General features: G+C 33.7%; 1 protein-coding gene across 1 annotated transcript in view; it reads left to right on the top strand.

Annotated features, from left to right (window-relative positions):
• HAO1 (hydroxyacid oxidase 1) overlaps positions 1 to 13,568 on the top strand; it is a 64,800-nt gene that overhangs the window by 40,397 nt on the left and 10,835 nt on the right. The window contains exon 4 of the mRNA XM_051975944.1: positions 7,471 to 7,646. Within this exon, the coding sequence (XP_051831904.1) occupies positions 7,471 to 7,646 (176 nt within the window). The remainder of the gene's footprint in view (positions 1 to 7,470; positions 7,647 to 13,568) is intronic.

The raw sequence follows: 13,568 nt of genomic DNA on the forward strand, positions 1-13,568 counted from the left end.
GTATGAAGACTATCACTTACTAAACATAATGCCAAATTGCCTTCAAGAGGGACAAGGTCCCACAGTCATTATGTCAGAGACAGGATTTGAACTTTAGTCTTCCTAATATAGCTTTTTATTAGCTTTTACTCGGTTCATAAAAGCCAATTGTTAAAATTTCAGTATGAATATTTATATCTTGGAAATTTGTTAAGACTATGAATTGGTGCTTTATTGTTTTTTTGTTTTGTTATTTAGACTTTAGAAAATAATGGAGAATATGTTAATTCAGATTAATTCTAAAAATATATTGGGAAGTTTTTTAGAAAGTCAGTTGTTAAATATTTACTTGTACATCCCTGTTATAGTAATTTTCAGGTTTGGCACAAAGAGTTGGAAACCTTAGAAAACATTTTGCATAGAAGGTGGTATTTAAGCTGAATCAGGAAGGAAAATAGTAATTTTGAGCAAGGGAGTTAAGAAGAGAATATATTAAAAACCAAGATAGCCAGCCATAATAAATGCATGGAAGCAACAGCTGAAAGTCAGCAAGAAAGTCAGTTTGGCTGGATCTCATTTTTCATGGGGGTGAGTTTTGGTCAATAAAACTGGAAAAGTAGGTTCAGTTGGTTGTCAAGGACTTTAAATGTCAAATAGAGGATTTGAGTCTTGAGAACATAAGGAACTGCTAGAATTTATTGAAGAAGATTGTGAGATTGTCAGATTTGTGCTTTAGGAAAATTAATTTGGTAGCTCAGTGGACATTGAATTGGAAAAGGGAGACTTTTAAGGCAGGGAACCAATGAACACTCACCATCTTTATATGATAGGGCAAGGAATGAGTAAAGATATTCTTATGGCTTCAAGGACACTTGAAAGTGGGAAAGTTATTATGTGTTTTTTATGCTTAAATTTATGTTAAATTTAATATCATATTATATAGTAACATATGTGTAATGTTTTGTAAGCCCATAAAGCATTGTGTAAATATGCTGCAATATAATATGATGTATATAATATAATAATAACAATAGAACATAATGTCTCTTGGTAGTAATAATACTTTATATTTATTTATTGCTTGACATCTTACACATTTCTTTGTTGCTGTGTTAGCATAAGCATAAGTGTATGTGGATTGATGCATACATTAGAAGGATATGTTGTCACAGAATCTGTGATTCAAATGGGAATTTCATGTTTGGGAATTCCCTTTTGCCATCTATGACCTTCTATAAGGGATAAGACCTAGGGAACTGCCTAGGATAACCTGAGGTTAAGGCACTTGTCCATCTAGTTAAGTATAAGAGGTAGGATAAGTATGCAGGTCTTCTTAAATATGAATCTAGAACTCTATCCATTGCACAAACATAGTATGCTATCTAATATAGCATATTTCTTTTATTTATACACACACATATATGGACATATATGTATATGGGAGAGCTCTGTGATACAGTGGAAAGAATGCTAGACCTGGAGTCAGAAGACCTGAGTTCAAATCTATCTTCCCACACTTGTGTAACCTTGGTCAAATCACAGAACTCTATTTACTTTATAATAATAGCTTGTACCTTCCAGGATTGTTGTGAAAATTAAATGAGACAATAATTGAAAAGTGCTTAGCATAATATATTATAATATGATATAATATTATAACATTATGATAATATATAATATATGTTATACACAAATAATATAAAATATGTAAAATACTATTATGTTATATATATTATATAAATATTGGCTATCATTGTCATCATCATTGATTTGAATCTGAATCTGACTTGAGCTCAAATTCTTTGATGTCTCTAAGTAGTAGTGCATTTTTTATGCCATTCTGCCTCTGCTGTATAGTTATTTATATTATATACACATATAAAATACATAATATATGTGTGTATACAGATATATACAGAGACAGAGAGAGAGAGGAAGAAAGAGAGACAAAGCAAGACAAAAACATAAAGATGGACAGGGAGGAGGGGAGAGGAACAGAGAGAGGGAAAGGAGGAAGAGAAAGAGATACAGAGAGATATAGAGAGATAGAGTCAGAGAGAGACAGAGACAGAGAGAGAATGAGATGGAGACAGAGAGAGAGAGAAAGAGAGACAGAGACAGAAAGAAAAACAGAAACACAGAGAGAAAGAGACAGAGGCAGAAAGAGACAGAGAAAGAGAGATTACAACGTATTTATCAAACGTTTGGACTGCAACTCTTGCTCCCTTTCATCTTTGTAGGGTCACTTTCTGAGCAGTTGGAAGACTTAGTTCTCTGTCCTTTCACTTTGTTCTTGGGCTCATGCCCAGATGACGTGAAGAGCTAAGAGACAAAGCCCCCTTTTATTTTCAGGTTTTTTACCAGAGTACCTAAGGCACCACAGCTTGTCATATCTCCCATCTGAAGATGACCGAATAATTAGTAACACATCCAGGTTACAGGGAATACAGGAAACACCCCGTAGACGCCTTCGCCCTGGCCCGTGAAAGGAACACTAGCTCTGTTTGTTACAGGCTGACGTGGAGGGCCAGCTCCTTCTGGTTAGCTACTCATCATACCACATCCAGCACTCACAGGCAGAGTTCACTCTACTAATGGGAGGCACAGGCTTCCGTTGAAGTTACATACACCCAAAGAGCACATTCGTTACAACCTGATATGAAATCTGTCTTATTTCTGCTACTGACCTTATTCACAGGGGGTGAAGCCTGGCTTTTCAAATGTGAGGTTTGGCAGGCAGGGGAGACAGGAAATCCAGAAGAGAACGAAAGAGTCTGTAAAAAGCTGGTTTCTTCCAGGCTTTACTGCTTACATTCCACCCCACCTCCCCACCTCACATGTTAGAGGAAGAGAAACCCCAAAATTGGCACCTGGGTGGGGTGGCAGGGTTCACAGCATTTGAGATTCTCTTTAATGTTGATCTGTAGAATGCGTATGCAATATGCACGTGGAAATTGGAATTGGAATGTGTTTCTAAGGCAAAGAAGTTGGAGAGTAGGGGTTTTAACTACTTTTGGAAGAGAGAAGAATTAAATCAGCTCAACCAATTGATTCCTCAGGCTTCTAGGCAAGAGCTCTTTCCTTTCTCTACATCCTGTGGAATTGTCCAAGGTCTGAGAGATCCAGGGTTAAGATTGTGCTGTGAGATCAACATCAGAAAGGTTAAAGAAGATGAAAAGTCAGATTTGTGTCCCTATGTAGGATAAGACAAAGAGAAAAATGACACATCTAAGTTTTAACATTGGCCTATAATAATATATTAAGTAAGCAGCTGAGTGACACTATGAATAAAGTACTAAGCCTAGTCAGGAAAACTCATATTCCTGAGTTCAAATCTAGCCTCTGACACTTATTAGCTCTGTGATCCTGGGCAAGTAACTTAACTCTATCTCAGTTCCTCATCTGTAAAAATGTGTTGGAGAAGGAAATGGCAAATGATTTGTTTCTATAGTAGGAAAACCCTAAATGGTGTCATGATCAGAAGTGAACAACAATATAATGATATACTAAGTGGGATGGCCTGAAATTGTATCTTTATGTTTTGCCAATTATTCTGTAAATATGTGTTTACTGTAGAGTGGCTCTAAGTTTAGTATGATGTTGACCCTGGAAAAAGATGAAGTGAAGACAAACCAAGGAGAGTTGGCACAGATAAAGTTGTGACTGTTATCTTTACCAATAGACTTAAGACCAGTTTCTTTCTGTACCTCTCCTATATGATTTTTGCTTTATCTCTTTCTGTGCAATCATTTTTAGTAATGCTTTATATTGACTTTAATGCTCTTTTTTGTGTGTGTGCTATGGAGGTATTTGTAATTTCATCAGATTCCCTATTTGAAATTAATTTCACTGATGCAGATCACAACTTATCTCTAATTTATTCTTAGAAAATTTGTCTTGAGCCACAAGAGAGTACGTGGATTTCCCATGGCTAGTATGTATAAAAGTTAAGACTTGAACCAATGTCTAAACTGTTTCAAAATTTCTTTATACTAAGTATGCTGTCTGTCAATAGTCAATAGATGATCAGTTATTCCACCCAAATACTCACCATACCCATCTCCTTGATACTTTCTCTATCCCCCTTTCCTCACTTCATTTGTTGTAAAGATAGTAATTGAATCAATATTACCACTTCTGGAAAGGGTGTGTCAATTTACTCCACTCACTATTCCTGTAAATTTCTAAATCAAAACATCCTTCCCTGACTACCACTTCCTGTGAGAGGATGACTTCCCCTACAGAGCTCCTTGAGAGCTAGAATTACTTGTATTTTCATGTTTATCCCTAGTTATTAGCACAGTGCTGGGCACATAGTAGTAAGTACTTCATAAATGTTTTTAGTCATTTATTCATTCATTCATCATAAATATTTATTATTGAAAGGCAACATAATGTAGTTGATAAGGAACAGGTCTTGGGGTTGGGAAAACTCAGGTTCAAATTCTTTGATGTATATTGTCAGTATGTCTCTAAGTAAAACATTTACCTCTTAGGGCCTCCTAACAACATTCTCAGGATATAAATGGCAGAATAGTTATAGACATACATTAATGGAGAGAGCTTTTTCATGAAGATAATCTTACCCTGATATGTCAGATCCATGCAAAAAAAAAAAAACCCAAAAACAAACCTCACCCATAATTACCATTATCACTATTATTGTTATCATGTACTTATTCTTTAACTAACTTATTTAATATTAAGCAATGTCTTTGGGAGGACAGGGTGAACATTGCATTTGGAGGAAATAATACTTTTTCAGACCAGACTTAGCAATACTGAGGATTATATTGCCAAAGAGCTTATTACTTTTGTGCTTTTGAACAGGATCTATGTGATCTGAAGCTTCAGACTTTTGTGAGCAATCTGATCCCTCCAAACTGTCATTTATTTTAATATTTGTCCTTTCCTTCCTAATGAAATGAAATACTTGAAAATTGCAATTTCTTCTGTTCTTTATGTATGCCATAATTCAAATAAAATGGCATCCAGGAGACTTTTTGCAGAACCATCAGAAAAAAACGCTCCATCATGGATCTCTATAAAAGATATCTGAAAGCTTGTTCTTGGCTTAAGACTTTGAACAAAGTTTGAGAGTAACAACAAGGTCCCATTGTGCACAGAAATTTCTGTAAGGCAACATTCATTCAAGTGTTGATTTCTATTTCACAGTCCAAGAAAAACAACAGTTATTTATATAATTTTATCCATGTTTCTGTTTTTTCCTATCCATCCCCTCTCCTTGATTACCCCCTCCCCATCAAACCCTCCCACAAACCTAAAGCTGAAAACCTAGAGCTTGTAAAGAAAGAGAAGTATACATACAGATTTTTTTTTGCTTTCTTTTGGTCATGATTGAAACTAGATTGATAAGGGGTTTTCTTTTCTTTTTCTTCTCCCCTCTTCCTCCTCTCCTTCTTTCTTCTCTTCCTCCTCCTCCTTCCCCTCTTCTCCCTTCTCTCTCCTTCTTCCTTTCCTCCACTTCTTACTTTCCTCTTCATTTCCTTCTTTCCCTATCCATCCTCCCTGTCTTTCCCTTTCTCTTCCTTTTTTTCTTCCCCCTTCTCTTCCACTTCCCCCTTCTTCCCTTTCTTCTTCTTCTCTTGTAAAGAAATGTCAACTTACATGTCCATTATTACTTTTGAAAAATCACATATCGAATACAACAATAAAGATCCATTTATTCACCACCGAATCTAAGAAATGAAAGATATTCCTAAGGTTATTTAGTTCATCAGTACCTGGCCAAGAATTCTTTCTGCAACATTCCTGAGGAGTAGTCATCCAGATTTTGCTTGAAGACCTCCAACAGAGGTGGGAGGTGGGAGATACATTGACTCCAGAGGTATCCCAGTTTCCTAGGATTATTCCTTATTAGTAAGCTTTCCTTATATCAATCCTAAAAATATCTCCTTGCAAATTTGACATATTGTACCTCATTCTGACCACTAACTCTGTGAAAAATGAAAATAATTGATCTTTCATATAACAACTCTTCATATGCTTAACGAGGTTAAAGAGAACTAATGTCCAATATGTCATTCCCTTCTCCACTTCTACCTTAACTCCCATGATTGAATTCTCTTTTCTGAGCTACATATTTCGTTTCTTAAACCATTCCTCATATGGGATGATTCTGATGGCACTCTTCTGGAAGATTTCCAGTTTATCAATATTCTTCCTCTGGAAATGACTTTAGATTATAGCAAGACTATATTTCACTAGTTGTGGATATTATGATTCTCTTGATGCAGGCTTAGATCACATTTTAATTTTTGTCCACCACATTGCACTACTCAAAAAACTCAATTTTAATACAATCACAGAATTTTGTGACTGTATGATAATATATAATACTAATAAGTCTTCTGATCAAAACAAATATTTTAAGCACACCATCTAAGAAGCTTTATTAGAAGGTGATGAATTGAATGATAACTTTTTGTATTGGTTCATGTGAATGTGGGATTCTTTTGTGATTTTCAGTGATTGCCTATGTACATGAAATTACAATACTGAATAGGAAATTTCTACCAGGGAAACTTTGTCATCATTGTCTCAACAGTTAGTTAGCGTAATTTTTCTAGAACTATTATAATTTCCTGTCCTTTAGATACCATACATTTGCCTTTGTATCATCTACAGCATTTAGCATATTGTTTGGTACAAAGGCAGTACTCATCTCATGTTTACTGTATGAAATTTTCATAACATAAAGGATTTACTTGATGAGATACAATTTAACTGGACATAAGGGTATTTGAAAGTTCACCAACAAAAAAAGATGTGAAGCTTAACAGATATGAGACATAATTTTTTTTCCATGGGGGAAGGAGTGAGAAGATAAGACAAGGCAGAATATGTGTCTGCTTTACTATCAGACTTTTCCATAATAACTACTGAGAAATATATCTAGGTTGTACAAAGTAGGTTGGTGAACTGAGATAGTTGTGTAATACTGGGCCATCTTACTATAGTTCTAACCTTAATAGAGGCTCCATAATAGTTGAGAAGGTTGGTGGGAGAGAGAGATTAGATTTATTGGTCATCTACCACCACAATATGTTTTTCAGTAATAAAGATGTTTCACCTAAAAATGATTCAAAAACTTTGTCTACACAGACAAACAAGCTTTGAAAAGAAACCATCAATAAAGTTAATTGATTACTTTAAAGATAATTTGATCGATTCGATTTGTCTGTTGTACATATTTGTCTCTACTTTCTCCTTTCCAAAAACAACTTTTGTTTTGTGTGTAGATGCAGTCTAAAATGGTAGTTGTAAGATTTTGATAGAACTCAAATAAGAAGTCCAAATGGTTAGATCTGATCCTGTTTTGCAGAATGTACCATAACAGAACAAATTTAATAACTCCATGCAGGAGGAAGATTACTTTTCACTTCATTCAAAGAATGATTGTGTATAGAGGGATTCTTATCTGTAACAATTTAAACTCATTCTTTAAATTCTTTTATGTTTCTATTTTAGGATGAAAAATTTTCAAACCAATGATTTGGCCTTTTCTTCTGAGGAGGGTTATGGAGACAACAGTGGCCTTGCAGAGTACACAGCTAATGCAATTGATTCATCAATTAATTGGAAGGATATTACCTGGCTGAAGAAATTGACAACCCTCCCAATTGTTGCCAAAGGCATCCTTCGAGGTTCATTTATTTCTTTTCTTACAAACATAATTTTTTTTTTATAACTCTATGTAATATAATTTTAACTTTTTTTTTTTTTTTTTGAGGAAAAGAATGGTACATAGGAAAATGAAGATGAAAGCAAGAGGAGACTTTTCTCCTATTGAATGATAAGTTCTTTACATATAAAATATCCCTGATCCTCACAAGGGGAAAGCAGTATTTTGAGAATTGGGTTCTTCTGTAAACAGAATAAACATTTTCAGAACACTAGGGCTGTAAACTACTATTTCATAACCCCAACTCATGAAATCTTAGGGCTAGTCAAGAGACCATGGGAAGGCATTATAATATCCATTCATCAGACATGTCATGGTAATTCAGAGCAGATTCCCATAAAAGAAACTTTTACACTGATCATGTATATACAGTTGAAAAAAAATGTTTAAAATGTATATGGTGGAGGAAGTCACCTCCAAATAATAAAATCACTAATTATTGTTGAAGATATCTAATATGTTTCTTTTAAAATAGAGGTTTTATTCCTGTTAAGACAAAACTGGTCATCTGTCTTTGTCCTGCAACCCATTCCTGATATTCTTTTGCAAATCCCCCTACCTATCATATTCAAGGCCTCATCCCTCCTCTGGCCTGAAATCTCCCCAACTTGCTCTGTTAACTAATAGCTAGAACCAACAGACAAGTGTGGAAAACATAGTGACAATTCCCCCCCCCTTTTTTTTTGAATGAATTGTTGACTTATATAAAAAGAGTACTTAATCTTTAAGGACCCAAGGAATCCAGCCATTAGCTTCAAATAGCCCTGGCTGCTCTCAGAGGTCTCAAAACTTATTCAGATCTGAGGAATATGAAATTCTGACTAATTTTAGAATAGCAGCATATCTCAGTAGTGGTTTCTTAACCTTTAAACATTACCATGTGTGTATTCAAAAGAGTTCAAAGTTGATGACATTATGAAAAGTATATGTATCTCCAAAAACATTTTAATCAAACATTTTAACTCATGAATGAGAAAAACCCATCAATTTACTACAATGTCTTTTTTTCTTTTTAAAAAAGATCACTGACAGAACTTTTCTTTAAAAAGCATTTTTATCTTTCTTTTCAATTAGGAAAAATCAATTTTTTTATTACTTTTTCCCCATTTATCAATTGTCTATTACTGCCATTATTATGTCATCCACCATACCTACTAATATTTGTGTTTCTTACTGTATGATTATTAAAAACTTCTCCAAGGTTTTTTTGAATTCTAACCTTAGCTTGCAAAATTATCTTCATTCACCTCATCTTCAGTCTGGTTTCATCTGCAAACTAACTAAATAAATGATAAAGTTAATGAAATTCTAAAAGGTCTATTTTAACTCCTATGAAATTGTTTATATCAGAGTAGAACTTTTCCCTTAACATTCACAATGAAAATTTTTTTTTTTGTTGAAGTCTAACATTTGCCTTCATTGGAAGAAGGAAGTTCCATGAGAAAAATCTCATCTCCATTTATTCTGACCATATTTAGGATTCCCATATTATGCTGTGATGTGGAAACTTGAACTACGATAAAAAAAAAAGAGTGAAATAGATACTCTTTTTATGTGAAATTGAAGAAATTCCTAGTATCCTTGACCTTTGAATTCTTGAAGTGCCCTTTGTGCCACCACTATCATCAAAACAACTTCTTCCTAGTTCTCTTACCATACCACCTTTACGCTGTTTCTCCTTCTACTCCCCTTTCATTTCCCTCAACTTCCTCCCTTTTCTTTTTATCCTCTTTTCTTTGGTGAAAATAAAATAAGGAAAAAAATCCTTCTAAATGAATAAAACTATATACAAAATTATCTGAATATTTGGATGAGTGAATAGATATACAGATACATAAACTGAACTCTACTAGATCTATGGTTTTTTTAGTATAGGCAAAACTTCCTTCTTTCTCTTCTTTTCCTCCCTTCCTTTCCTTCCTTCCTTCCTTCCTTCCTTCCTTCCTTCCTTACTTCCTTCCTTCCTTCCTTCCTTCCTTCCTTCCTTCTTTCCTTCCTTCCTTTCTTCCTTCCCTAATACAGAAAAATAGCTGCTCTGCAATTTATGATCTTAGAGAGTTGTCTGTGGCATTAAAATATTATGTGACCTGTCCAGATTCACCAAGACACTATATACCAGATGGTAGATTTGAACAAAGGTTTTCCTGACTTGAAGTTTGGCTCTCTATGCAGGATATCACATTGCCCATAAATATACTTGCAAATATTGAGCAAGCCAGAATGAGAGAGAATTTGGAATTTGGATTTGGGTGCTATGAAAGAACAGTAGGTGATATTAAGGAAATCCAAGGAAATGCAATTTGCACACATCCCATTTACCCTGCAGCATCTTTGTATAACTATTAGTTTTTTTCTATTTAATAAACAAAAAACATTTCTATAGTAACAATTGCATCAAGTGACACATATGCTAATTTTGGATCTAAGGAAATCTGTTCTTGGAAATTCAATAATCAACATTTCACAGATTTATTTTTGCCTCATTAAATCCATCTCATGCATATTTTCATTTACATTGACCAGAAGTTACTTATCCTTTTCTGAATTTACTTTTAACTATAAGGTGAAAGTTATATTTGCAGTAATATGGGATGACAGCTGGGAAGTTTTAGATAAAACACATCTTTTCCTCAGCACCATTGTATTGCCATAGAATAGAAGTTATAATTTCTTTTGCTATGTCAAAATCTGCTCTTTAAAAACTTCAACAAACTCCAAACATACACTTGAGGACAAGATTTGGCTTTCATCAGTTCACACTCTGACAAACATTACATTATTTGGCCAAAGGCATAATGATAGTGTGACAATTCCTTCCTTCATCCCTTTGTTCCTTTGTTCCTTCATTCTTTTGTTCTGTCTTTCCTTCCTTCCTTTTTACTTTTTTCTTGCTGTCCATTTCACTTTCATTGAAATTCCTTTTCTGAACAATTCGTCTTGAATTCAGTTATTTAAAAAAAACACACTTCTGTATTTTGTGTAAAAAAACAAATACAACAACACAACAAAAACAATACAAATTAAGAAAAGTAAGAAATATAAAAAACGAAAAAAAGCATATTTCAATTTGAATGTAGAGTTCGTCTACAGTCATCTCTTTGGGGGTTGATCACATTTTTCATTTTGGATCTCTTGGAATTGTCATGGATCATTATTTTGATCAGAGTACCTACGTCTTCCACACTTGATCGTTATTACAATATTGCTGTGACTATGTACATTGTTCTCTTGGTTCTGCTAACCTCACTTTGCATCAGTTCATATATATATATATATATTTTTTTTTTCCCAGGTTTTTTGGAAACTATCCTGCTTATCATTTTTTATAACACAGTAAAATTCCATTAAAATCATAATACTACAACTTGTTCAGCCAATCCCCAATTGATGGGTATCCCCTCCATTTCTGATTATTTGTCATCACAAAAAGTTCTACTATAAATATTTTTGTATATATAGATGTTGTTGTTGTTCAGCTTCAGTTGGGTTTGATTCTTTTACACCCTATTTGGGGTTTTCCTCAGAAAGATACTGGAATGGTTTGTCATTTCCTTCTCCACCCCATTCTAGAGGTACGGAAGTGAGGCAAACAAGATTAAGTGACTTGCCCAGGCTCACATAGCCACTAAGTGTCTAAGGCCAGATTTGAACTTTTAAAGATAAGTCTTCTGATTTTAGGCCCAGCACTCTATCCACTCAACCACCTAGTTGACACAACATTGAGGTCTTCACATTTCCTCTAGTATTTATGATTTTCCTTTTTCTATCATGTTAGCTAATCTAACAGGTGTGAAGTGGATGTGAAAGAGTTGTTTTAATTTGCATTTCTCTAACCATTGTGATTTAGATCATTGTTCATATGACTATTGATAGCTTGGATTTCTTCTAAAAACTGCCTATTTATACCCTTTGACATTTTATTAATTGAGGAATGACTTTTATTTTTTACAAATTTGATTCAGTTTCCTATATACTTGAGAAATGAACCCTTTAATAGAGAAACTTGCTATAACTCCTCCATCTTTCCCATCCAGTTTCCTGCTTCTGTTCTTTTGGCTACATATGTTTTATTATGTAAAATTTTTAAATTTCATGTAATCAAAAGTATCCATTTTTCATTCTATGATTTTCTCTCTTTCTTCTTTTGTCATAAACCCTTATGTTATCCATAGAACTGAGACAGATATATTTTTCCTTGTTCCCCTAATTTACTTATATCAACCTTTATGTCTAAATCATTTACTGATTTTAGCCTTATTTTGCTATATGGTGTGAATGTTGGTCTATGCCTAGTTTCTGCAAAACTGTTTTTCCATTATCCCAGCAATTTTTATCAAGTGGGAAGTTCTTGAATTCACTTCCCAAAAATGTAAATCTTCTCTGTATTCTGGTATGTATCATTTTAAGTTTATAGATGTTTGCATGTATGTGTGATACACACAAATACAAAAAATCACAAAATTTCTGAGTTGCCTTCTGCAATATCCTTAACAAGTGATAATCTAGCCTTGCATTAAGGGGATTAGTGAAGGAGATTCTATTATTTCCAGACCAGATTATTATATTTATATAGTGATTATTGGTTGAAAATTTTCCTCACAATAGATGGATATCTACTTTTTTTTTTTTACAATTCCTACCATTTTCTTGGTTCTGCCCTAAGGGGCCAAGTAGGAAGTGTCTAGGTTCTCTTCTGTGTGACAGTCTTTTCAAATATTTGAAGGTTGCCATTATCTCAAATTTTCTTTTCTCTAAGCTAAACATTTCTTTTTCTGTGAACTGTTTTTTCATCTCTAAGTTCATGTAGTGTTGCTCAAGTTATTTTGAAAGAAAACAAAAAAATTCAATTCTTTTCAATTTAACAAATATTTAAATTGGGCCTTATGTGCTGAATACTGTGATGTGCCCAAAGTATTCAAGAGACAGAAAGAAAACAAAACAATTATTGCTTTCACTAGCTATTGTATTTGGGACTAACAACTGAGATACCTAGCTAGCTAGCTTGACATATAAGACAGACAGACAGACAGATAGACAGATAGATAGATGGTAACTATCACATAGGATTATGAAGATTAATTGAATTAGCATTTATAAATTAATAAGTAAAAACACTAAAACACTATATAAATGATAGTTATGAATTCAATCCTGAAATTGGGCTAACCTCTCCCTTTTTCTACATTTGTCTGCTGAGATATGAGGGATGGAGGTGTATTTCTTGTCAATCTGATTTCATCAGTGTTTTTTTTTTTTGCAACCAAAATGTCCATATAACAATGGGGGCATTACCTTATTCTTAGATCAAGCCTAATTTTACCTCTTTGTAACTTTCTCTCATTGCTACAAGTCCTGTTCTCTAAGACCAAACAAAATAGGCATAATCCCACTTCCTCTTTAACTTTTATTCACATACTTGAAGGGAACTTTTATGTTCTCCTAAATTCCATTCATTTTCATTGACACTTGTAATCTTGTCAATTTATTTCAATATAACTGAATATCTACATCAAGTGTGGGAATTATTATTGTAAAAATTGTATTTATATGTATTTAAATGCATATGTTTAGGGATATATGCCTATATGTCTATTTTTGTTTGTTTGTTTAATCCTTTATAATTGCATATTAATACAATCTGGAAAATTTTATTACACTATATTTTCTATTGGCAAAATTGAACAGCATGCAAATTCCATAAGGAGCATTGGTTATTAATACTCTTCTTTATTTAACATGATGCAAATTCTGATTTTTCTTAGTCAAGAACATCATTCTTATTGTGTTTTTGCCACCTCCATTACAAGTTTTATGGATGTTGTACAATCTTCACCACTGGAAGAAATAGCTTTACTGATGAGGTCTAACTCTCCAGATCTAATGA

The sequence above is a fragment of the Antechinus flavipes genome, chromosome 2, assembly GCF_016432865.1.
Source record: "Antechinus flavipes isolate AdamAnt ecotype Samford, QLD, Australia chromosome 2, AdamAnt_v2, whole genome shotgun sequence".
Taxonomy (NCBI): Eukaryota; Metazoa; Chordata; class Mammalia; order Dasyuromorphia; family Dasyuridae; genus Antechinus; species Antechinus flavipes.